General features: G+C 40.2%; 1 protein-coding gene and 1 long non-coding RNA gene across 6 annotated transcripts in view; one reads left to right on the top strand and one right to left on the bottom strand.

The window, feature by feature from the left end:
• Positions 1 to 27,881, bottom strand: part of ptprfa (protein tyrosine phosphatase receptor type Fa) — a 276,413-nt gene that overhangs the window by 58,006 nt on the left and 190,526 nt on the right. For 2 of the 5 annotated variants that reach the window (XM_034584041.1, XM_034584043.1), the window contains exons 13-16: positions 19,935 to 20,128; positions 3,257 to 3,374; positions 2,319 to 2,900; positions 1,040 to 1,149 (exon numbers count right to left, since the gene is read on the bottom strand). In XM_034584041.1, coding sequence (XP_034439932.1) covers positions 1,040 to 1,149; positions 2,319 to 2,900; positions 3,257 to 3,374; positions 19,935 to 20,128 — 1,004 coding nt within the window. Of the gene's footprint in view, positions 1 to 1,039; positions 1,150 to 2,318; positions 2,901 to 3,256; positions 3,375 to 19,934; positions 20,129 to 24,855; positions 25,162 to 27,881 lie in introns of all 5 variants that reach the window. The other 3 variants (XM_034584045.1, XM_034584042.1, XM_034584044.1) reach the window with 2 other exon arrangements.
• On the top strand, positions 591 to 27,881 carry LOC117760788. The gene is made up of 3 exons (XR_004613730.1): positions 591 to 752; positions 11,276 to 11,281; positions 27,870 to 27,881. It is a non-coding gene; the product is annotated as an uncharacterized LOC117760788 (long non-coding RNA).

The raw sequence follows: 27,881 nt of genomic DNA, 5'->3' as shown, positions 1-27,881 counted from the left end.
TGTTTTTTCTTGTTGCAGGTTACATTAGATGTTCGAAGCAGATCATCTGACTCTATGTAAACCAACAATGTTGAACTTGTTGGTTTAATCTACACAAATAGACATTTTGGGACAATTTGGCAATTTATGATTTTACTTTTCTAAAACAACAATTAATCCATTTGTGCAGCACCTCTACACAGCTTTTCTAGCCATAGCACAGGTTACAAAATATGGTTAAAGCTGGCAATGTGTGTGGCAGTGTGACAGTAAGACTTTTGGAAGCTACTCACAGTCACTGCTGACGATGTAGTTTGCCAATAAATTGTTCCAATACCAAAGTAAAACATCCCTGTCTATTAATAATTACATTTATGTGTAACTCATCTGCAACAACTCCCCTCTTTTCCACCAATCTCTCCTCTCTTCCCCATTTTTCTCCGCTCACCCCAACCAGTCGAGGCAGATGGCCGCCTGCCGAGTCTGGTTCTAGAGGTTTCCTCCAGTAATTGAGGGAGTTTTTTCTCTCCACAGTCACCAAAGTGCTGCTCATTATGGGAACTGTTGGGTTTCTCTGCAATTTTTAAGGTCTCGACCTTCTATGTCAGGGTCGGCAACCTTTACTATCAAAAGAGCCATTTTGCCCTCTTCCACCAAATAAAATTTGTCTGGAGCCGAAAAACTTATTTGATAATACAGCTTATAAAGTCTTATATATAGTTATACTCAGTGTTGTGCCAGTTCACACTTAAAATGAACTAGTTCAAAGTTCAGTTCATGCAAATGAAAATAAAAGTATTTCTTTGTCATCACAGCCAATACATTGCATTGTGTTAAGGGTATGACATACACTTCCTGTGTCACAATTTATTTTATTACATGAAACAATGAACAATAAATGGTTTGTCTCATAAGCCCTATGAGACAAATTGTGATTTGTGAATATGGGCTATACAAATAAAATTTGATTGATTGATTGAATGAGCACTGACTACCTGATGACCAGTTATCAGATTCAGTGTCTGTAATGTGACTGGCTGGAACAATGGGCTCATCTTACCTTGAGAGGCACTTGAGATGTGTATGTTTCTGGCACTTCCCAGGTCAGCAGCACAGAGGTTTTCGTCACAGCCTTCACTCCAAAGTTCTTGGTGAACACTGGGGGAAGGTCTGGATGATTATTAGGTGGTTAATTTAATTGTGGAAATGACTGAGATGTTGATAAGTTGGTGCACAAAAGCAAAGAAATGACAGTTGATGTACAAAAGAAGTTTTATCTCGATGCACTATATATATTTACAGAGCCCCTCTGGTGACATTCTGGAAAAAAGAAATTGTGTGGCCACGAGTTATTAAGTTGTGGGAACAAGATAGTTAGCCACGAGTTATTAATCTGTTCTTTAATACCAAGACCTTGCGAACTTGGAACTTGGAAGCATCTTGGACTAGAGATGAAACGTGTCACTTAATCACATTATGTAGATTCTATAATGAGCTTTAGTTTGACAAACACAGTCACACAGACTCTGACTGAGGCCACATTTTGGTTGGTTATTTGCAATTAAGAGTCAAGACAAACATTGTGACCTGTCCTCGTGCGCCATGAGGCACCGTGCAAAGCACAGTTAGATGTCCAGTGCGCAAGCAGCGTGACTTTGCGCAAATATGATCAATATTAAGCAGCTGCAGCCACATTGTCTGGCTGCTCATTTAAACTGTTCAATGTATTTTGGAACTATATAGAAATTAATCTTCTCTGTCAGTAAGCTGCCTACAAACAGCAGCTTACTGTTTACAAACCGGTTATTGACTTAATCCATCGATCTGTAAACCATATATATAGATTGGTAAAACGCAAAATAAATACAAAGTTGTAGAATGCTAGACACAATATAGCTTTAACTCTGGAATCTTAATATATGGGACTCTTGGCAAATGTGGTCATCAATGAAATGCTCCAGTTCAGATTTACACATGGCTTTTCCCCCTCTGCTGAGGCTCTGTACTTTCATTCACCTGTTGCTCCAGCTGAAGAGACGGGAAGGAGGTTTACTGACTCTACTAGGTGATCTTCCTTCCCTCCTATTAATGCATGCAGCCTCTCCTTCACTTTTTTAGCTTTACGCCAAAAGCTGCCCTCAACAAAATTATACAACTATTCTGGTTACACTCATGTTAGTCTGTGCAGGGAGGTTTTGTTTGTGTTTGCATATTAGAAGATAACAAAGCCCTAAATGTTGAAATCATGGAGTGATGTACAGAGTGCTGAGGTCACAAATGAAGCTGCAGCGAGCACAGTACAGCACTGACAGCACTGATAAAAAGCTTGCACTTCTCACCTGGCATGGAGGTGGACATGGTCCTGCTCTGGATGCTGGGGCTGATGGGACCTCCCCCCTTACTCGTAAAAGCTTGGACTCTGATGTCGTAGGTTGTGTCAGGCTGCAAACCTTGGACAGTCATCAGTGTTTCTGTGGTATTGTTGGTGTTATTGTGCTGGATATTGATATCACGATACACCACCACGTACTTCACAATTTTCCCATTCCTCTGGGACAGAGGAGGGGGGTCCCAGGCAAGTTGGGTGGAGGTGGCGGTCAGTCCCACCACACTCAGATTTGGGGGGTAGCTGCTGGGGATGTCTTCAGGGGTGCTGATCTCCTTCACATATTCCTCCCCATTGCCTGCTCGGTTTTTGGCACACAGTTTAAAGATGTAGGTGGCACCCTTGTGGAGGCCGGTGACTGTGAAATGGTCATCTATCTTTCTGAAGTCTTTGATGGTGAAAGCTTCTTCCTCTACTCTCTTGTACAGCAGCTGGTATCCCACATGCTCCCCAACCATCTCTTTAGGAGGCTGCCACTGGATCAAGGCTGTGTTCCCTATAGTGGTGCTGATCATCATGGTGGGCTTACCAGGTACTAGAAGACAAGAAATATTCTCTAGAACATGAAACAATATGTTTTCTCTTCATTTGAAGCACTTTCATTCCCAACTTTCTTTGGTGATGGATTGATTTTTTTTGTACAAATCTAAAAATGTACATGTTTGTCGCTGAAATATCATTAAAATGGGTTAGACAGGGCAAAAAGAAGGGCATTTTTTTTCGGGGAAGTCTGGTGGTGAGGTTCAGTGACACTGCCCGGATTCAAGGCTTCTGTTTTGCTTATGGATTCACCTTTTTCATTTGCATATGCAGAATGTGTCATTCCTTCATGGAGAGCAATTGAATTTGTGGTGTTTATAATGTGTGTATAATTGTAAACTAAACACACACCTGCTCCTGTGGTGGTGACCACCTTAGCCTTGCTGCGAGCTCCATCACCCTTAGTGGTATATGCAGCCACAGTCAATGAGTAGGTCGTCTCTGGCAGCAGACCTGTTATAATGGTATCCTGCATGGCAGAGAGAGAGAGAGAGAAAAGGCCAACAACATTCTGGTTAGGCAACGTCTTAAGTTAAATTGGAATGTTGTCAGCCAGGCCCTCACACACACAACATACATCAGCTCCCAAGATATTTCAACTGATCTTTTAAGGAAAAAGTCAAGTGCAGGGGAACTTGGAATCCATTTCAATGTAATGCTCGATAGAGCACATGGTTCTTTGATCCTGGCTGTATTGTGAGATAGTGTATAAGCTCCGTTTAACTATGGGAAGTCTTGGTAACAAATCAGCTCCTGAAAGCAGCTGTGAAATAGATGTGCACTATAAATGCTTCTGACCCTTTACTGGATAATCGGTGCCTCCTAAAATGGTAGGAAATGACAACTTGTGTCTTATATTCATCATTATCATTAACCATTATTTTCTATTCTCTAGTTGATCTTAACATATTTCTAACTAACCTGGAGGTTTGTGTACAACCTGTCTGAACTTATCTTTAGCCATGTTTTTTAAATGTATCATAAATCTGAAATGTGAAACCTGTCAGAAATGGCAGGTACTGCTTATTTCATACAGCTGACTCATCCAAAACATATTTTGCATATGAGCAGAGTTGGTTCAAATGTGGCTGCTAGGATCTGACCCCATCATTTCATCACTACACAGGATTAGAGATCACTTCGCTGCAAGGACATAGACTCACAGCCCATCAGGGGAGGGGTTCATGGCAACACAACAATGGAAATGGTGACTTAGATGAGTATCAAGTGAGATTAGCAACAGCCTCTACTTAGTGCCCACTGTCCACTGACAGCTGATGAACTCTGAAATTAACCAAAATTATCCTTTAAGTTAGAAATCCGATAAAATGTTTCTTATAAACTGGTAATTTATACTTCTCATCCACATATTGCAAACACATGTACCCTTTGAAAATAACATACAATAGAGAGTACACAAAGATGAGATCCTCTGCAGGACTCACAGCAAGTGAGTGGGGGAGTTGATGACAGCCTTCTGACATGTGACAAGCAAAAACAAAAAAAATAACAAAAATATCTCAGGATGAAAAACCGGATCCATACACGTAGAAGACGAAGATGTCAAAATGGTTCGTGGTGATTAGCGCCGACGCCGGTGCCGATTGCTGTAAAGAAAAACATGTGAACTCTGTCATGCCTCTGCCTGCAGCACCACCCCTTGACTAAATCCTGCAGAGGTTTTGTTGCTGCTATGAATGCATCTGTGCAGAGAATCTCCTGTTGTGTTGTGCATGTGAAGGCAAACTGTGGAAATAGTGCAGACCTAATTCTGGTGGTGTTAAAATGCCCGTGGACACAACTTTCAACCACTATTATATTATAGGTCACCAGGCCAATATAAGCCCAGTTCCCTCTCTCTTCATTCTCTTTCGACTAAACTCTTCCCACTCAACCCTCCTAGAGGAGGGGTGTAGATCTCCAGCTCACCCAGCCAGGGAAACTTCCTCCCTACCCAAGCTCTACCAACCTTCAAGCAGGCCTGCCTGGAGCAGACTGCTGAAACCTTCCAAAAGGCAGCCTGCCTAAGAACTTCAGCACAAGAGCTGCATCGCACAGCAGAACCACAACAACAGGAGCCACAAACCAGCAAGACCACTTCACTGGACTTCAAACAGCAAACCTTTTTCCCCTTTTCATGGACTGGTAACACAACTGGGCTTAATAATTATACTCGGCTAAGCAAAGACTGTTCAATTCTATTCATGTCATGTTTATAAGTTTGATTTGTGTTGTTGTGATATTTTGGTTACAAGTTATTTGAAAGTTAATGTTAGTTATGTTATGCTCTTCACGGTCTTTCTTTGCATGCAAATAACTACTTTCTCTAACCTGGCACCAACACACACACACACACACACACACACACACACACATCTCCCAAACTTAACACATACATGTGATCTCAGCCACATGGTGTAAACATTCCAGGGGGTCCTTTGTCTTCAGAGTGGCCAGCCGCCATTTTGAAAGCACACAGACACACCCACACACACACGCATACTCACATACACATTTTTAAATAGTAAGTACACTTTTAGTAGTTTGTGTTTTTATACTTTTATTATCTTCATAATAAATGTTTTACTTTAACAAATGTTGTCTTCATTAATGTTGCATAAGTGTGAATTTTGCCAACCTCTACACTGTCAAGAACTCCATATCCTTCAACTTTGCTAATACATTTTTTTAATCTTTTCCATTCATTTGAAGGGTGGTGCCCCGAGGTAACTTTAATCAATTAAAGTTATTATTTAATATTAATATTTTAAATATTAATATTCAATATTTTCTCTTATAACCAAATTTATTGAATGCCCAAAGGCACACCATTTAATGGTGTCACACTTAAGGTATCATATGCACAACAAAGGCTATTCTATATTTATGATTTTTTTGTAGCTTAAAGCCTTTTTCATACAAAGATTAATCCCCTATAGGTAATGGTAAAATCCAAAGAAGACAACAAATTTATCAAGTAAAAAATATAAATAATTCAGATTCTGAAAAAAACTCCACATACACAGGTTAATTAACTTCATATAGTTAACTTATATAAAATGTTATGAATATTTTTGTTGGCTTTTATGAATATTTTCCTTATGTGTTGTTCAAAAGGCATGTGCAAGACCGAAGGAGTTCAGATATTTCCTGTCTGCCTATTTTCTCTGCAGGGCAACAAAGGTGAAAGATAAGAGACAATTGTCGAGCTTACAAAGCTTCTAAAGTCTCTTAAAAGCTTATAATTGTAATCTGCTGGTATTCCTTTTTCAATTTTGTTGAGAGAATTTCTTGCATTTGTAGAGAGCAACACAAAAATCTAATTGGGCTTTCATGTGTCTTTTTGAAATGCGGAACACCAGGAGTCAGAGGGGATGAATTCCCAAGGACTGAACAGATGAAACAGTTCAAGACTGAAGATGTTTCAGGAGCTACTTTAACAGGAGCCAATCGGTCAGCAGTGACATCCAGTGAGTCCGAATCAAATGCTGCTGCTGCTGTCCTCCACCTCCCTCCTGTTTCAAGCTTCACTGTTGGGGGGAGGGGGACAACTAAACTCAGGGGGTGGCTCAGGAGATAGAGCGGGGCATCCACTAACCACAAGGTCATTGATTCTATCTCTGTCCACCCCATTCCACATGCCGAGGTGTCCTTGGGACAAGATACTGAACCCCGAAAATAGACAGAGACGGCTATGCTGGCCATGTGTGATTGCTGGTCATAGAAGCATTGTATGAATGATTGTGTGAATGGGTAAATGGCAAAACTGTACTGTAAAGACCTTTGAGTGGTTTTTAAAAATTAGAAAAATCGCTAAATAAATACAGACCATTTACCATTGAACTCAACTACAAATGCTCATTAGCATTCAGCACACTCTGTTGATTCACCAAAACAACGGGAGGGACACTGCTTACTGTGGCTTTAATGAATGTTGGAGAGCAGGTATAGTCACAGTGAAGATGACAGCTAAATGGCAGACATGAAAGCATGTCAAGCAGACATGACTTCAGGTTTTCATACAGGTGGACATAAAACTTGTGTGGGCAGCCATGGACTATACCAAATCATTAAGTTTTAGAAAGAGAACTCAGTTTCACTAGCTATAGACAAAATAGAGACAAAGCGCATTTCTTAGTTAATTTTTTTTTTGTTGATAATTGGGTAAGGTTTTAAGCAGTCATTTCTTGATATAGATAAAATATAAATTAACAATTAACTGAATACAAATAGAATATCCATCAATCAATAGCGCTTAACTCTGAAGCCGTTTACAGACCTATTCTTTTTCTTTTTCTTTTTGTTTTATTGCAACTGTTATGTGTTAGAAATGTCATCAATGCACACACTGGCTTGCGGTAAATCCTCTGGATAATATCCTGCTGTTTTCTCACTTGGGTTCATTCAGACATCATCCGGAGCTTTTCCTAGGGGGCTAGCAGGAGAATGTCTCCAGCAACTGACTTGGACATTTGCGTTCTCTCATACAGCCTCTCCAGATAATTTCTGAAAGCAGTAGATTTGAGTCTACTGAGAGTAGCTATGGCTCAAAATCTCACAGCCACTACCTGCTGACAGCATCAGTTTCAGATTTCCACTCTGCCCTTGTCTCTTTCACATGTGGTGTTGTCAAATCGGCAACATCAGTGACTGCGTAAGAAGCAGAACGACATCTAAAATTGTTTCAGAGGTGTTGAAGAAGTGTTGCCCAACCCATAATTAAAAAAGCCTCTGTTTATTTCCCATTACTTCTACCTAATTAGCTGCTAGCTAACAAGCTGTTAACTCATCAAAATGATGTAACACTGTGAAAGGCAGTATGAAAAATAAATGATGTGATTTGTTGCTACATAAATGCAATTATGTGGGGGATTCTCTGCTCAGACGCGCTCACAACAGCATCAAATCCTCCACAGGATTCAGGCGAGGGGTGGTGCAGCAGGCAGAGGCAGGACGCTATGCATTCATTCGACCGCTGCTGAGACACATGTTTTTGTTTACGGCATATCGACACTAGCGTCAGCTTTTATCACCACAAACTCTCTTGACATCTTCTTTGGTGTCTTCTTTGTGTATGGCTCTGCTTTTTCAACCTGAGATATTTATATTGTTTTGGTCTTTTTTCATCTATGCGTCTGTTGTGTGAAGCATCATCACCCCCCCCCCCCCCCTCGTTTAGGTGAATCCAGCGAAGATCTTCTTTTGTGTTCTCACATTGGATACAAGGGGCCCAGGCTGAGAAAGTCCGCACAAACTCCAGAGGCTTTAACTCCGATATTTGCATTCATGTATACACCTCGTTCAGAGAATGGTCTCCGGAGTTCATTACATGTTTGAAAGCAGCTTTAAAGGGAAAATTCAACCAGTACAATAAACCTCTTTACCTGTTGTGGAACCAAACAGTCTCAGTTTTAGTTGACTATTTGGAACAACTAGCAGAAGTATAGTAACAGGCATATTGTTAACATCAAATCAAAAATTGTTAAGACCAAATCAAATCTATCTGCATTGATGCCATCTGCACCACAACAGACGAGAGCAAACATGTTTGGTTTTATATTTCGGGTGAAATGTTTTTTTAATTTGAACAACTTTTCTACTACTCCATTTACACCGGACATTAAAATGTGTTTTTGGTGATCACATTACAATCAGATAGAGTTTGACCACATGAAAGTACAGGTTTAAAGGCGCCAAAGACACAATGAGGATGGATTGTGATTGGTCAAACCCCATCCAAGTGTAAATACAAATATGTTGTCAATCCACATACAACCACTATATTGGTGGAGAAAAGCACATGTGATTGTTTCAAACAATCAACAGCTAAACAGATAACATGCATTAGCCAGTAAACACAGGAATCAGTTATCTTTTTTCAGTCACCTATGGGTGGAGTGAAGAGGTTATCAATTGAAAAACAAGAAAAACGAATAGCACACAGCTTCACTGATGGATGGATACATCTACTTCTATTCTTCTTTTATTTGTTGCTTTTTAGACAAAGGAGGAGAGGCTACAACATGAGCTGGACGGAGATCAGATCGTGGCAGGTCTCAGTGTGGACAAAGTATTTCAGGTTTAAATGATAACTAAATCTGAATATGATTCACATTTTAATGTCAGGTGTAAAATAGAGTCCAAGTCTCAGGACATATGGAATGGTACTGACCCCAGAAACACAAGAAGTGTTTGAAGTTAGGGAGTTGAGCTGAATATTCTCCCGTGCTCTCAAGCTGACATTGTGTATGCAGCAGAGATCTCATTTTGGCTGTAGGGCTTATAGGGCTTTGAAGGCTTTCTGTAGGATTTCTCACATTGGGTGAACTCTGAAGAGTGGGACTGCTCAGGGCAGGCAAACTAAAGTTGTGACATATGGACATCCTGATCACTGGAAATGTTACTATATATTGGATTGTTGCACCCTGAACATGCTGTAACATCATCGTCTTAACCAATGTGTAGTCGGAAGAGATGTGTCTTTAGGACATTATGGGACAAAGTGTTTTCACTTTAATGTGCTACAATCAATTACCCACTTTCACCAGCTATGTAGTCTGTATGATATATCTAATCTGATTATGTAGTCTTTGTACTTAAAGCCAATTATAGTAGGATTCTCATCGGGCCGGATCTAGAGGTTGGCAGGGGTGGGAAATGCCCACCCAAATTTATTCTCTCCCTAACCAATTGGTCAACTTTATTCTGTGCCATTTCGGCCGATCACGTTTATTTCATTCGCCCCATCAGAATGTCTTGATTTTCTTGGTTGGACATATGGCTGGGTTTAAACAATTATTCTCTGATTAAAATGTATCTTAATTTTAATTATCTAATATCGATCCATAAAAAGGACGGATCAGTCGAGGGGTGACCCCATTGTTTACACAAGAATAACACCAACATTTTACTGAGTCCTCTCCACCTAGAGTGAGGCGGAGTACTCACTCAAACACTAACACACACATTGCCCCCTATCTGAGCAGTCTAGATAGATATTCTGATGGGATCTCACTGAGTGAGCCCATGTGTATATTTTTTATTGAAAGCATTACATCTAATACCTTTTTGTCGGTTACGTAGTGCTGAATGGGCAACTTCTTCAATAACCACAGCATTTAACAATTAAAAAAGATTTTGAATAACTACACTGGTCAAAAAATTAAGGGAACACTTAAATCACACATCAGATCTTGATGTACAAATGACATAACAATGGTCAATGGAAACCAAAATCATCAACCCATTGAGGACTGGATTCAAAACCACACAGAAAAGCAAAGTACAAATTTTAATCACATGCTGATCCAACTTGCGTGAATTTCATAATGGCAACTCATAATGTGACTCAGTAGTGTGTATGCCCTCTGCCTGTCTGTGTGCAATCTAGACAACTAGTGGGCATCCTCCTGATGAATCTGGGATGATCTCCTCCCAGACCTGGATCAGAGCGTAAGTGAGCTCCTGGACTGTCTATGGCAGAACTTGGCTGATCATTTAGGTCAGGGCAACGTAAATGGCAAGCCAATGGCATCAATGCTTCATCCAGGAACTGCCTACACTCCCACATTAGACCGGGCATTGTCCTGCAGCGGGAGGAACCTAGGGCCCACTGCACCAGCAGTCAGGGTACCATTGTGTTGGGCCATGGTTCTTTGTGAAACCACACTTTGGCCTACATGTTCAGTCAAAGCCTGAAGCTGCATGTTCCTCCAAGAGTCAGTCTCCCAGGGGCCATCAAAAACCAGAGCAAGGAACTCAGTCTCCCAGGGGGCATCAGAGGTGTGAAAACCCCCCCAGGGACACAGGTTTCAACTCCCATTGGTCACTCTGGACCCCATGACCTGTGAGGTCACCGGGCCAATATAAAGCCAGGTTTCCCCCTCTTCTTTTTCTACAACTCCCTCCACGGAGAGAAGGCTGTCGAGCCTCTTCTGCCCTCTTCCTACGATCCTTCCACAGGAGGGAAAGCTGTGGAGCCTCTTCTCCAGCTCACATCTTCTCTTCCCATCCAACTCTTCGAGAGGAGCACAAAGGTGCAGCTTCCAGCTCATCTCACCAAGGAAACCTCCTCGCCCTCCAAGCTCTACCAACGTCCTAGCAGCGATGCGATGTCCTGCAGGAAAACTTCAGCCAGCAACTTAGCTACACAGCTCAACAGAAACCAGCAAGACGACACAAAACTTCGAACTGCACAGCTTTTTCCCCTTTCCACGGACTGGTAACACAACTGGGCTTAATAATTATACTAGGCTAAGCAAGACTGTTTATTCGATTCTGTGTGAGGTTTATAAGTTTGATTTGTGGTGTTGTGATATTTTGGGTACAAGTTATTGAGAAAGTAATGTTAGTCTGTTATGCTCTTCACAGTCTTTCGTTGCATCCAATCTAGTAACTTTCTCTAATTTGGCACACACACAGACACACGCATAACTCTTCACCTCATTAGCTCTACAGGTCGTAAACATTCCAATAGGTGGGGGAAGGGTGTTATCTCTTTGGCCAGCCACCATTTTGAAAGCACGCTGACTCACACAGACACACACACATACCTATCTTTGTTTAGCAATTAAACCGTTAGTAATTTGTGTTTTTATACTTTATTATATTCATAATAAATGTTTTTCTTTCACAAATGTTTTTTCATTAATGTTGCATAAGTGAATTTTGCCAACCTCTACACTGTCAAGAACTCCATATCCTTCAACTTAGCTAACTATCTCTATGGTAATTTTGGTTATAGTTATTAATTTAATTGTTAATCAGAGTTCCAAATTTGTAGTTAGAACCTTTATGAGACTTATTCAATAAATCTTTTCCCTTCCTTTGAAGGGTGGTGCCCAGAGGTAACTTTAATCAATTAAAGTTATTATTTAATATTAATACTAAAATATTAATATTTAATATTTTATTTTGATAACCAAATTTATTGAATGCCGAAAGGCACACCATTTTATGGTATCATGTTTGATGCATTATGGCACAACAATTGGCTCTGTGTGAATGATTTATGAGAAGCGACATACAAATGAAGCTTAAGCGTAAATACAGTCAGGAAGACTTAACCTGCATACTGATCAGCTGATTGTGGGCGTTCCTAAATATCCAATCAGGTCTGCCGCGGTCTCTTTCAGCCAATCATTCAGCACCTGTCAAACTTTAAAAATCCCTTCTCCTCTCTTCCGCAGTCAGCCGTCTTTCAGTGACGCGCATAACCCCGATCTCCTCCAGTCTCCAGCAGAATATTCATCACCTCTTCCGGATCCCGACCTCAACTGATCGTATGCATAATCCCACATTGTGTTGGCAGCGATCATGGACCTTGATGATGGATCCCAATAGTATCAGTGGATCATGACAAGGGATCGTGGATTACGGCGGCACCTGATCATGGTGGCAGCTGATCGCGGACTAAAAAATCAACAAGACTGCCTGACAATATACCTATTACTCGTGGCATCCATTGCACTTCTGTCCGTCCTGGAAGAGGGATCCCTCGCATGCGGCTCTTCCTGAGGTTTCTACGTTTTTCCTGTCAAAAAGGTTTTTGTAGTTTTTCCTTACTCTTGTTGAGGGTTAAGGGCAGAGGATGTCACAATTGGCGAAGTCCAATAGGACAATTCTCACGAATATGGGCCATCCAAAACAATCGATTGACTGATGAACCACCACCAGTGTCTAGACCCCGGGGGGCATTCCTGTTCGACGCTCTGCTCCACCCCCTTCTAATCCTGATGACATCACACAGGGGTCTAAAATGCCAAAGACTATAAACATTCACTTTGCTTCTGTGCATTTGTCAAATAAACATCGTTAAATTGTGAATCAAGTCTCTCCTGATTGAACTGTAAATGAAGCATTTATTGCCTTCATATTCAGTTGTCAGACTCCAGGCATGGCTGATATATTAGTTAATATGGGCACAACTCATGAACAACATTTTAATACAACACAATCCTGACTGCTAACAACAAATCTAAAATGACTCATTACAACTACTGTGATGGCAGTGCCTCGCATCCAGTCTGCATCTCCAACCATGCATAGTTCCCTGTCTTACTGAATGCCAGCATCTTGCACAAGCATGTGGCATCTTTGTTCAGCACTTTTTGACCCAAACAGCCAATCTCCCTCTTGAGTGTAATACAGTTAGTGGCAGATGTGACTATGTGTAGGAAAAAGGAAGTTCAACGATTAAGAAAATGTAGTGACAAAAGAAAAGGCGAAAGATGTTGTGCTAGTAGGCTGAAAGTGGTAAAAATATTCAAAATATTGTGTGCACTTAGAATAATATAGTTTATTTAGCTGTTTAAAATAGATTTTTGCTGCTTACCATGTCCACAGCAGGACATGGCTGAGCTACCCTGCCATTACCTCTGCCTGCTTCTGCAAACTGGGACAAGGCCTAAAGGAAATTAACTGATGAAGGATAAGCACCTGAAACAACCCTCCAAACTATCCTTCTCAGATTAAAATGGACTGAGATATGTGTTAATTATATCCAAGGGAAGTGCAAAACCAAAGTGCCTGAAATTTGCGATGAAATTGTTCATTCATAATAGGTATAGTGCATTCTTTATTACCACTTTATTCTACTGATAGCTGGAGATTATTCAATGGTGATAAAGTTTAAATGTAAATATCACTCACCTAATCCACTCTACTGGATCTACTCTGTTGAACACTTTCAGCATGAAGGTGGTGTCCTATTAAAGTGCAACGGCACTACTTCATACAAAATGTGACTGAAAAAAGGTCTGTGGAACCATAAGAGGAAGTAGTTGTACAGGACGTATACACAGTGATTGACACACTTATAAATCAATTCCAACCAACCCTCAAGAAAACCTTATTTTTGTTAAAGTGCTGAGACTGAGAAAAGGCCAAAGAAAATTAGTCAGCCTGTGTTATTCTCAACACAAGAGATGTAACGTCAGTGATTCAGGGTTATGGCCATTTATATTCTGACCTTGCTGAGTAACCAGAAAAAAAGAAAAGACAAGGGGCTTTGCTTCCACAACTTCTCAGAAGAAATAAATTTAAGCTGGCATCGTAAACAATGTAAGCTGTTCACAGTGAGGTTAAAACCATACCATCCCTGCTCATGCTCTAAATCAAGAAAAGATACATTATATAAAGCAGCAAGGGACTAAAAGTGGCCTCAGTATTCAGTAACCATCCTTCTTTCAAATAATAACTAATGTACTTTGCCCCTTGATTTATCACTAACGCTGTTCGTGTTGAACATTTTGAGGTTAGATTCCTCTCAAGTCATCCTGACTGGTCTCTGCTTTAATGCTTGTCATTCATCCTTGTTGGTTTGGAGGGAGACTCCGAAAGAGTCAGTCTACACTGACAAAGTTTAGGATTTGAATGATGACAGAGGGAAAATTCAACAATTTAAACTTGGTATCCTTGATATTTTTCCTAATAGTTATGAATTGATTATGATGCATATACTTTTGATGCCTATACTGTTCAGTAGTTTGATCTGAAACTTCTGATGAAGGCACACATGCAAAAAAGCTAAAGGTTATCTGGTCACAGTTCAACATGATGACATTCTGACATGAGCCTGCAGTAGCCAATAGTAAATTTAGTACTCAGAGGTCATTGTTGGAGCCAAATATTTGTATCAATTAGTTGATTAGCATTTCAGTTCTGTTCAATTAATCTGTTAGTTAATAAGAATTGTTGTGAATGAAGGTGTTTATTTGATTATTATGTAAAACTAGCTGTTGAGTGAAACGCGCCCAACCCTTGCTATAGAAGACTGCAGTGTGGTTTCACCGTAAACAAACTTGACTAGCTAGAGGAAGTAAAAGTCGTAACAGGGTTTCCATAGGTTAACCTGCGGAAGGATCATTACCGGTACAGCCGCTCAACTTCGGTCGACCACGGTGTCCAGCCCGACCAACCTCCGGACACTTAGAGTCTCGTGCTGCCCCCCCGATGGCTCACACACCGCCGGGCCTGCCTGTCTCCCGAGGCAGGGGGCAAGCGAGTGAGCTAGAGGGTCGCCATGCGTAAAAGTGTGCGGTGCGCCAACATCCACTGCTCATGCAAAGGATTGGGAATGTCTTGCTTCTCCGAATCTGTTCTGTCGTCGGCAATGTTTCATAGTTCACTTTCTTACCTCTGCCAGCAGATCACTCAAAAGAAGATGGCCGATGCCAATCTATTTTTGGAGACAGCGCGAGTACATTTTACAACTAGTTTTTTGTTAAAATCATCATTGTATAGGCCATCACGTGAAATACGAGGAGCAAGCGAAACAATTTGTGTGTGCGCTCCCAGACTCTTCAGGCTGAGAGCGAGGTGGAGTCTATACACAGAGTCTAATGTTATTATTTTTTTAGTGGTATGAAATTGTATCATTTATCACAATAATTTCTGGGACAATAAATCATCCAACAAAATTTGTTATCATGACAGGCCTACCTTAATATTTTCAATAATGCACCAAGTTAGAGGTTTCCCTGCACAGACGACAGCTTTAGTTCTCTGAGAATTTCTTTAATATCCAAGTAAAATTGGTATATAATTGGTAGACTGACATATCCCTAACCGATATTGAATCAAAACCTTGTGAATCAAATCAAATCTATTAGGGAAATCAGTGGCGATACTAATCAGCATGTACTTAAAGTAACACAAATACAGTAAAAGTGCACAATAGCCAATTTCAGAACCATATATAAGAGTATTCTCATCACAGAAGAGGAATAAATCTGATGTCAGAGGGTTCCTGCATGTGGACAAAGTGGAAGACCCATTAGAATAAGTCTTGAGGGAACTAGCTTGGAGGAGGTCAATGCCAAGGAGGCTGAACAGATGAGGTTCAGCCAACTACAAGGGTTGGCCTTCAGAGGGGCCTTAGGGCGATGTGCTCTAAAGGGAGGTGAAGGATAGGCATTCTGTAAGAGAAGTTCCATGTTTACTTGTTTTGTGGGGATTGTTATTTAGTAAATTTTCTATTTATTACCAAAACATTTATCAGTTAAACAGTTAGGATGGGAAAAATATGAATGTGTTTTGCGTTGCATGTCGCTGTAGGTGGTGAGTCTAAATTTCGTGCTGGTGCCCCTAAAACCAGTGCTACTAGTGGAAAAAGTCAGTTTTCTGTAAGTTGTGTATGTATGGGGGGAAATGTTATTAAAGCTCCTGGTAAAAAAGGTTAGTCTTGAGCCTTAAAGTGACCTGGAAGTATTGCAGCGGCTATTATAAGAGCTTGGGCAGCAGCTTGTTCCCACACTACAGTGACCATGTGACATTGTGGCTGTCAATGTTTGCAGTTTTCTTTTCAGCATAATGACCTGAGGCTCTCATCCATGTCACAATATCCCATGTAGATATTACAGGTTTGGTCATTCTTTTCAGACTGCTGTGGGGAATCGTCAGTGTGACAGTACATTCAGTAGAAATTTGGTGTTGGATGAATGATTACTGCTTGAAAACCAAAAATGCAACCATTGTAAGGAGGATTATTAGTGAAATTAATCTTGTCTTTGCCAATATCCTGAGGGCATCATGAAAAGTTCACTTTACCCAACATTATTATTAAAGTGTCCTCTTGCCTGTCCTACCTGTTCTTCTGATGTGCAATTAGAGGGCAACCAACAGAACAACAAAGAGATGAGACAGGGGGAGAAGAGAACTAATGAGAATGCTGAACACAACTTGTTCCACACTGACATCCTCATTATTTGACCATCATGATGTGATGACAAGTAGAGACACTATTATTAATTATGGTAAATAGTCATGTGACTGCATTAATACAGTGTCTCTTAGGCTGGAGTGAATGCTGACGACAAAAGCTGGAAAAAAGTCTAAAGGGAAAATGGACCAACTGCAGAATTTGATGTCAGATATGTAATTTTATTAAAATTATGAAAGCCATCTGCTGACGGTGAACTGATCTCATAAAACATTATGAAAGTTAGTTTCTATCTATGCATGTCATTGTGTTACTATAGTAATAAATACATATCACTATGTGTAAAATTGAACTAAAGCTATTATGCATGAAACAAATGAAAATCTGGTGCCAAACTTAAAAAGGGAGGCTCTAGCCAGTACAGGTATGGTGTTCCTCATAAACTCATCAGTGGGTTCACTAAGGGCCATGTGAAAAGACAAAGACAACATTGTCTTTGGCACCTCGTGCACCACCATGATCTGGGTTTGTTTTTCTGGGCCACAACAAACGATGAGCCTCAGAGAAGTCACCATATCTTATCAAATCAGACAATGCTCACGCTTCACAGCCATTAGTTCTGGCGGGTGAGAGGCTCCTTTTAGTATTTTTCAGCCATCAACAAATATGCCTCACTGAGATCTTAAAACCCACAAGCTTGGCAGCAGAAAAGCAAGAGAGTTGGAAGGAATCAAGTCAAAGCAAACAGCAACAGCATTAGACTGGGAATGAGCCGCCAATTAAAGATTTGCTTACTGCCTATAATCTCCTATAATTTGGCATGACTGAATGTATTTCCTTATCAAGGTCTTTTCGTAACAAAAAAGCAAAAGTAATCTGTACTGACTGCTGGCTAGCCAAGAGTCAGTGAAACAAATGATGGATATTCAGGCAGCTGAACAGTTCAGCACTCACAGTCCAGCTCAGTGATTTTCAAATGCTGCTATTCACACTCTACTCTCACTGACGCTGCATGAGGAACTGAAGTTCGTTGGCTGCTGTCCGTCACCCTGACACATGGGTTATAATTGGATCCACTGGCACACAGATCTGAGCCTCCTGAAGAACTCACCAGCACACAAGAGACTGAATCCATTAATCAAAGGGAATGTGTGACATCAATACAATAAGCATGTCACCAAGTGTAACAAATGGGCTCATGCCTGCTGATCTGCAAGGTAGGGATAAAAACCTGAAGTGCTTTATATTAAGTTCACTTTTTAAACAAACATTTATTTTCTAGATAGACATATTTACATGCAAGATCTTATATATCCACAGAAAAACATATTTCATAACCTTGGGCCAAAGGATCAAGGCACCTGATATGCAATGGCTCTGTTCTAATGTAAAGCACAGATCATAGATAGTAAGGAAAATACATCAAAAGGTAAAAGTCCAATTTGTGTGTGTGTGTGTCTGTGTGTGTGTGCTTGAGAGAGAGAGAGAGAGAGAAGTGTAGATGGGTTGTGAGATGTGGGCTCCTTATCAGGAATCCTGCCTTGCACAGATAAGAGAGGAATGCTGCTTATAGAGGGAATCAGTTTAAGCGCAGCTCGTTGAGAACAAAACAAGCTGCGAGAAGAGGAGCTGAACTCCACCTCATGGCGAGCTGTTAAACACCCTTCGACTTCTGCTTCGCTCTATCTTATACTTGCAAATCCATCACAGTTTTTCTCCTTAAACCCTGGTTTCACTTTGCTGCAAAGATTTTCTCTCCAGTCTCTACTCTCTTTACTCCCGGCGTGTCCATATAGGCGAACTAGGCGATTGCCTAGAGCGGCACTTTGGCAAGGGTGGCGAAATGTGAATTGCTGAGGAAGGTGTCAATCACGCTGCAGCCACCTCTTTCACTGCCTCCCGCCCCCAGCTCTCAATAGCCAGTGGTCGATTCAATTTAATGTTATTCAACTTTATCAGAGATTGTCCTCAAATCCATTGAGTGGATACTGCAGCATGTCTAAATGACCAAAATTATTTGGTTGTGAATATAATAAGAGGCGACTATTGAAGTTTGTTGTTGAAATATATTGATCTCGGGCAGTGTTGTGCTTGTTCATATTTTTTGTAAACGCTGAACTGAACAAATCAGTTGGTTTGATCCTGTGTCCTCCTCCACTCTAACCTGCTCTCACTGTAGCTATTAAACATTCATCATTAGTTATTAGGACCTGATCAGTACATGAAGTAACTTAGAGTTCATGAGACTGCATTTAAACACAATGAAAAATTAGTCATCATTATTTAACAGCTTAGTACAACACGAGACTCAGTGTTAAAGTGACCGGTGCCACACGCAGACATGATCCGACACCATCGATTAACTAAATACATGATCATAAGTTTGTCATCTACATCTACTACATCCTAACGTTTCCAATAAAAATGAAACAAAGTGGTTTACAGGGGAGATGGTGTCGGATCATGTCTGCGTGTCGCACCGGTCACTTTAACACTGAGTCTCGTGTTGTACTAAGCCGTTAAATAATGATGAGTCAGACATTCGGTTTGAGTTGAGTTTTTACTAGAGGGCTGGCAGGAGAAACTCCAGAGAACACGCAGAGCCTCTCACTCTGACATTTAGGTTCTCACATACAGCCCCTACAGGGAATGTCTTGGGATTATCCACTGCTTAGTGCCTGTCTGAAAAGCAGCTATATAGAGTTTACCTGCAGAGGGAACCCAGCGTTATGCTCACAGGGCAGCTCTGGAGACTTTCTTATAGAAAGGACATAAGGTTTATCCAGAAAGTCACGAGATTTGTTTCACAAATATTTGCTAGTCAGCCACTCACATTATTAAGTCAGGCTTAGGTAAGTGAAGTCATGTTCAGTGACTACCGTGGTATTGCTGCTGATACTCATTATTGGCTGCTCATTGCAGGACAATTTTCATGTTGTCACAGAGTGAATTGTTCTGTGATTTTCAATAGGCGACAGATTAGTTTGGAGTTATTTATTTGATCAAATGTGTAAAAAAAGTTTTGAGAATAATTAAATTTGTTATCTATATATCTGGTTTGAATGATAGCTGCATATCCTGGGATGTGAAAAGTGAAAGTTGTACCATTACTTTTCTGCTGGATGCAGTAGTATGTTGACAGAGTTCATGTGATTTCTTTCTATATTTTGCCTATGTTGAGTGCTTTTTCATCCACCCAAAACAAAAACACTTTGTAACACTTACACAGTTATAAGAAGTAACTCCTGCGATTTTAACCAAACAAAGCCTCTCTCAGCCCTCAGTCAGCCATGGTTCCTAATATGTTAAGTAAACAAAAGTCACCCCTTAAAAGTTACACTGGATTTAACTCAAAGACTGTCACAGTACCTGTGCGTCAGGGAGTGAAATGTCCACGATGACTGGCTGGCCATGAGGCTCCCCGTTCTCTAGCCTGGAGTAGACCAGCTGGTAGCCTCTGATCTGGCCATGCTGCTTCACAGACAGGGGAGGCTTCCAGGTCACCCTGAGAGCAGTGGAGTTGAGGGTGTCCACCTCCAGCTTCCTGGGAGGAGCTCCGGGCACTGCAGTGCAACACAGCACACAGTATACAATGAAAATAGTTTGGGAAAGATAAAGGTTTCATTTTGTGTGACTGTGTTTTCCTTAAATATAAATTAAGAAATAAATATGACAAAGTATGAGAGTTGAATAGCTCTGCATTATAGCCAAAAATATGATAATTCATATTCTAATAATCATTGAAAATTCCCCCCATATTTTTCTTATATTGTGTTTTTATGTAAGGTGATAGTGAAATGTTTTAACTAAGATATTCTTCTTAAATGGTCAATTTATGAGACTAACTACAAATTCTCAAATTCAGAAAGAAAAAACTAAAAAACTTAAATCTCAAAAACTTTGAGATTACATCTATGAGAAAACTATAATTACTACCCTGCCATTGTATGTATGCCGGCGAACAGTGCAGTTTCATATAACACATTTTTTTCCAGCATCATATGAGTTCACTGGTCCGTGACCTTTACCATTGACCGCTGAAATCTAATCTAAATTCGTCTTTGAGTGCAGCGATAACTGGTCGAAATTTGAAAATTTGTGTCTAATCGAAATTACTTTTTATTGTTTGATAATTTTGGTTGTGATGATATTTTTAATGGAATTTTAAACGGTACTTCTATAATACACAGTATTTACAAAAAACTCCCTCTCAGAATGACAACAATGTCTCCATAAAAAAACATGCATTCCACGTTATTAGGCTTTCATTCTAAGGTCATGGTTTCGAAATGATATTTTTTACAATTAAACATCATATTGATCCATTTTCCTATATTTGGCATATAGTGAAACATGTGTGTGTGTAAAGGAGTAGGTAAGTAAGAGACCGACCGATTATTTCATGCCTGCAACATTATAAGACAAAATCAGCATGCACTCAGGTTTATGACAACAGCTCTGCTGGATCACCATTTATATCCTCCTTTAAAATGAATAATCACAGAAAGTCTGAGCAGATTCATGGTATGGTGATATAAACACTCTCCTTTAAGACTTTGTCTCAGTGTGATTGCACATCCTGAAACTGTTCAAACTCAGAATACCAGCTTGAATGTTTTGGGTTTGGTAGCAGAGGAAAGGTTGTGTAGTGATCTCTTCATCTCCATCTGATGAGAGACATCAGAGACTGAACATTTGATACAGTTCTACACCTGCAGAAGCTAGACAAAGGTAATGTGAAGGATTTGAGCTATCTTTGCAGGTTATGCACATCAAAGCTTGTCACCTGGAGCCCCAGGAGGATGATTGGAGCAGGGTTTAGGGCCCTCACTTACCCCTTTATAGAATTTTAAAATGAACATATGAAGATTTCTTTAAATTGCTGGTCAGCTTTAGTGGGATGTGTGAATGAATACAGATTTGACTTTGGTGAGGCTGTGCAAGTATAAATGGACAAGGAGAGGAAGAGGATCAGCCAGCTCGACAGGCATAGAGAAGCTCTGTGATGTCAGCACTGTGCACATTAGACTCATTAGAATCATTTAACCTCATAAAGAATCAGCAAGCTACAAGAAACAAGGTTCAAGCTTTGAAGGAAAATGTCAATAAACTTGTGTGTTAACAGCAAAGTACAAAGCCACAATGTGTACAGTATGGAAGGAAAACAAAAGAGGAGAATCCAGAAGCAGAATAAGCACAGAGCCGAAATCAGCACACAGAAATATTAGCAATGTGTTACACAGAAACCACAGTTAGATTTACCAGACACGTTATAAATGGATGATTTTGCAAAACATCGAACGATTTACATTCAATGACAACATTGGTTTTTGGCCACAGACAACGTTCTACACAATTCTTGATTTCTACAATATTTGCATGACCACTATAACATTGTTAGGGTCATGGAAATATTCTCGTTATGGCAACTAAACTACAGTTAGGGTACAGTAAGAGTTGGGGAACTGAAGCACTTGGATTTTATTTGTAATGAATGTCGTTTCTAACATGGAGATGTGTGATGCTAAATGTACACTCTGTGAGGCTAACGTAGTTCCTGCTGGTTCTACACCATCCTTTCTGACAGCAGGAGGTCAGATCGTGGGTGTGGGTGCTGGGAGTTCTCTGCAGCGGCTGTCAAAAGCTGCTGTGGCCACTAATTGTCTCCTCTGTATCTCTCATTGTGTCCAGTGTGTGTGTGTGTGTGTGTGTGTGTGTGTGTGTGAGTGTGTGTGTGTGTGTGTGTGTGTGTGTGTGTGTCTGTGTGTGTGTCTACATTCTTTCTTCCCCTGCTTCCCTCAGATGAAAGAAATCCACAGCCTGAACGACCTCAACATGGTGGTGTGATTCATTTTCATTCAAATATTAAGTATATAGGCTACAGTGGCAGCCATTGTAAGGGTACCAATCACCCAGCCTGGCAGTATTTGCATTTTTTATTTAGTCACAATCAAGTCACAAGAGGTCAGCATCTGCTTTCCTAAAATTACATTTAGACTGAATGAATCTTTATGATTTCATGTCCATCTTCTTTACAATATGACATGCCATTGATGAGCAAGACAGAAGACTACAGTGGTCAATCTTAGAACCACAATTGTAGTGTGAGCATGTATGTTCACTTTCAGTAGAAGGCAGATCAAAATATATTCATGAAAGAGGCAAAATAATACATTGTATTTAATAAAAAAAACAAAAACCAAAGAAGTATAAATGCATACACAGGTGTACACATATATACCAACATATGTGTATATGCATGTCTAAATAATAATAAATTAATTTGACTTGCGTTGTGGGAGACTGTAACATAATTCATCATCTCTCTTGACCACAGCTACGTCAGGGCTTTCGAGAAACTTCACTTTTGTAATGGTAGAATTATGGGATTCAGCTTCAATCATTCTAACATTCTTATATTTCAATATTAGATCTGCTTTTTATATTAGTTTTCTCTCATCTTTGTACCCATCAGTACAAATCTTTGTACTGATGGGTACAAAGATGAGACAGACAGATTAAGAAATAATGATGATATGAGCCAATCAAAGTGATACAGAAATGTATAGCTGGAGTCAATCTGTGAGAAGTGTCAAAGGCCTGGGCATCAGTGAGCAGCTTCCATGCTGTGCTGCTGGACTTTCTAAGCCTCTGTGACATTATCAATGACTTAGCCTTTGATAGGATGGTCTTTTCTAATGCCTCCAGGAAAGGCATTATTTCTCTCTCTGCTCTCACTGGTCATGTTGTTGCTAATTGTTATTTCATAAAAAATGTGAATCTTGTTAGTATTAGTTGTCTGTTGCTGTCTGACTCATACCTGTGAGCACTGTGCCTGGGTTCAGCTTCTGACACAGAAAATGAATGTGTGCTACAAATGGCAGAAAACTCCCACTGGATTGAATTGCCATTTAGCTAGTGCTTACTGAGGACAGAGATCATGTCATGTTGCCACTGGCTGCAGCCATGTCATCATACTGGGACAAAGACAGGCAGACTGGCAAAGATCAGTGGCAGCAAATATTAGATTTAAGAATTAATGGACTGATAGTGGCAAGTGAAACAGCATTTAAAGCTCATATGTCTAATTTTTACGTGGTATACAACCCAGTCACCAGACAGAATGATGACCTACTTATTTTCTGTTACATTCTATGAAACTAAAACATTATGGTAGATTAAAAGTTTAAGGTACCTACCCTTGGTTAGTCAGGTTGGCAAAAGATTGTGGATGTGGTTTTTCCATTTTATTAGCTTACTCTATTCCCTGCACTGGCATTGAACATTAGCATTACCATGCTGAAAAACTGTATAATATGAACTTAATCCTTACACTTTTTTTAGAAGCAGAACATCTGAGCCAAGGCGGAGTTTTCAGCACTGAATGTTCCTGACTTATCATACATGTCATCAGAAGTCACACAACAATAGTCTTGTGTATCAGTCATTCAGGTCATGTTAATCCAAAAAGGTTGAGTCCAGTTGCTCTGGATTCAACTCTCCGAACAAGGCCTACTAGTGGTACCACATTCGAGACTTAAAACACAGGTCAGCAAGCTCTCTTTTTTCAATCTTTTTTGTGTTTCTGTACTTGAGTTGTTATCTTTTTGGACTGCTGTTATGTTGTTGTAATGTTGTTTAAATGTAAATTATTACAATGATTATTTAAATGTAATGATTACTCGTATCCTTGTATAGCACTTTGTAACCTAAGTTTTGAAAGTTGCTATATAAATAATACTTTACATTATTTTCTTACTAAGTTTAGTTTGACTTGAACATAAGTAAATCAAAGTTCAAATTTAACATTAAGTAAGTTTAGAGTTAAACAGGTCAAAGTTTAGAAAAGAAGTTAGTATTGGGACAAAATGAAATTAATCATGATTTAAGTTAAGGTCAATATTTGGATTTTGCTCCAATAGTCTTAATTCAAAGTCATTCATGAACCTACATACCAAATGCTAGACCAACCCATCCAAAGGCCCAGGACAAGTTGAGCTGGGGTTCCTTGGGTATACAAATGCATTAAGGATTATGCACCATGTGGTTTGTTGGGAATACCCCCTATGAAAGACTAGTATACAAGATAAGTACTGTACATATTGCGAGACCTAACGTTGATACTTCACTGTTAGTTCTAGTTTGTACTGAAGTGTAATTGTGGTGCATGTTCCCAAAAAAGTTGAATCAATTTGAATGTAAAATGCTGCAGGAGGAGAGCAGAGAGAATGTTGGAGGGTTAGTATTTCCAGATAAGCACAAGCTGTTCCCTACAACATGTTTTACATACCATCCTCCTGGGTTCTGATGTGGGATGCTGGGCTCTCTGGGCTGGGCCCAACTTCAGTGTGAGCCCTCACCCACACCATATACTCAGTCCACTTCTCCAGGCCCTCTAGCACGTAACTGGTGACATCGGCACCAATCCCTGACACCTGGTGGCGCTCCATGTCTTCCCCTGTTACTGCTTGGTAGGCTAGGGAGTAGCGCACTATCTCCGCATGGCGGCTGTCTGTGGGAGATGCCTCCCAACTCACCTTGATGCTTGTGGAGCTGAGGCTGAGCGAGCGTACCTCCTGAGGAGGGGCTGAAGGGGCTGATGGGAGGGGGGGAGGGAGTGTTATGATCAAGCAGTATGGATAATGGAGGATAGAACTACTGACTCTGAACTGCTGAGCGACAATGTGAAAAGAAAACGTCTGAATGTTCAAGTTGGGCTTGACAGAGCCTGGGAAGTCTGCCTCCTATGTTTATTTTTATAAATAAAAAAAAAGAAGTCATATTAGGGTTCATAAAAGGTTCTGTTTATGAAAGGTTACAAAGGAAGAATCCTTTAACAACATGTTTAAATATAAATGTTTCCTCGTTATATTAATCAAAATCAAATGCAATTTGGGCAGCTTCATGTTTTCTACAAAGCATAGTGGTAGTCAAATTAGTTGTGTATCAATAGGATTTTTAGAAGCCAGGTTAAAATTGGATAATTGATAGTTAGGATTTAAGATGCAACCTTGTGTATTCCTCCTTTTGAGCACATGATCGTCACAGTCCAGAGGGCAGACAAAAAAAAGGTGAAACTTCACAATAAAGCAACAGCAATCTCTCGCACATGCATGCATGTATAATAAAATGTGAAAGTTCACCAACTGAAAAGTAAAACAGACAAATAAATGCATGTTTGCACAATGACACATAGAATACAGTGAGTGAGTAAATATGGAGCTGTTAGAGATATAACAGGGGACTGTCGTCTGTGATTTGGCAACAAGGTAACTTTCTGTACAGAGGTGGCTTCCTCCAGTTGTGCTGGATGTACAGGAGCAGCTATAATTCTATCACACACATGAAGCTGCAGATACATTACTGCAGGGCTGCAATAGATCAGAGAGACAAGGATACATGTGTGGGAGATGCACTGCAGCCTGTTATAGAAACAAGGCTATGGAAAACACCAACATTTTAAATACAGTTTAAGCTACATCAGAAATTGTTTCACAAGAAAAAAGCATTTTGGGATAATTTTGTATTTTCTTTGTGTGACTTCAATCCTATGACCTCAAAAATGCATGCAGGGCCCCCTTTTGTGTTGAGGGCCCACTGGTTGGAGAATGCTGGTTTATATGCTGATAAAAACTGAACGTCCCACAACCCCAAGCTTCAAGCTTTTGTCCTATTGAGACTCAAATAATTTGTCATCCATTGACATCTAATCAGCTGCTGATTGGTGACGCTTGACTTCAGCCCTGTGCGGATTGCATTTATTTCTTTAGGGGAGGTTTGGTGAATTGAACGTTGTGTTAGTCAATGATTTTAATCTTGTGCAGAACTTCTGAACAGTCGAATAAGACATCAGGGGAGCAAGACCCCGTAAAACCATGTACACAATAATCATCAAAGTCACAGTTTAGAGGCTCTGTTTGTTTACATGTCGACAAATTGACATCATTGAATTATGTGGAATTAGCTATGTTCTACCCGTGGATTCCTTTGATAGTGAAGATAGCTTCACGATGTGATGATTCTCTAGCAAGTTCTAAAGTCTCTGTTTTGTATGATTTTTAAGTAATGGAGGTTTATGTGTGATGGAAGTTTAAAAAAAGTATTAAGTTCTCAGACACACTGACTGACATCAACGTGTGTGTCATATCTCTCAGTTCAGAATGAGGTCTGTGATTTCTGACTTAAATTCACCTCACACTGTATGTTCTGAGATTTAAACCTTAACAAAACTAAGCTGAACAAAACCTGAACCTGCCAAAAATATAAAGGAGGATGTTGTGGTGTCTGATGTAGAATTATTAACCAGAGGAGTGATGACCTCTGTTCCCACTCCCCTTTGCAATCATTATAACTTAGGAGTAAAGCCCATTATGCTTCAGTGAATGCACACAAAGGGAATACTTGAATAACAGTAACTTGTTGCCTTGAGACAATTATAATCTGACTCAGTGGAATAAATACAGTGATCCATCACATGTGGCTCTCTCTAAGTTTTTTACGTTCTGCCACTACATCGATAGGATATTTTTTTGGTAGTTGTTCCTTGCTCTTGCTCAGGGTTAAGGGCAGAGGATGTTCTACCTGGCTAAGCGCCACGGCCGGCCCTGGCAATGTTGGAGCCTAGGCGAGATTTCAGATTGGCGCCCCCCCACACACATGCACACACACACACACACACACACACACACACACACACACACACACAAATTCCTTCCTTCACTCCAGAGGTGCATTTTGTGCCCCATAGGCAACCGCCTATGTCGCCTATGCCAGGAGCCGCCCCTGCTAAGCCCTATAGATAAAAATTGTGATTATGGGCTATACAAATACAATATGATTTATTGATTGATTGATAAATGATAATTAAAAATGGAGGGAGGTTACAGTAGTGTCTAGGTCTTTAGATAAAATTCTGACATGATGGGTGTGGCTGCCAGAAGAAAGAGAAGAAATTGAGACTCAAAGCAAATAGTTTGAAACAGTGTGACTGCTGGTTCAGTGATTTCCCTCCTAAAACATGGAGCTGAAAGAGCTCAGATTCCTCCTGGGAGCTGTCATAAATATTATAGCATGGCAGACAGGCAGAGATCCAGTGCTAGATATGCAGCTAAACTCTGAATTAAAGGTCTTCAATGGCAGATGTGTCAGTAGGTGAATACTGGTCAAACAGCAGCAGGCTCTACACCACATGACAGGCTCTCACTCCTTCATGAGGAACATGAGTCATTATAAAAGCTCCTTCTCTGTGAAACAGTCTGTTTGCTTGGTACTACATCATAACATAGTCAACCTGCATGTTGCAAGTTCAGGAGGATT

Source organism: Hippoglossus hippoglossus, chromosome 4 (assembly GCF_009819705.1).
Source record: "Hippoglossus hippoglossus isolate fHipHip1 chromosome 4, fHipHip1.pri, whole genome shotgun sequence".
NCBI lineage: Eukaryota > Metazoa > Chordata > Actinopteri > Pleuronectiformes > Pleuronectidae > Hippoglossus > Hippoglossus hippoglossus.
The sequence above is the reverse complement of the archived record's forward strand: the minus strand, read 5'-3'. Positions and strand labels throughout refer to the sequence as shown.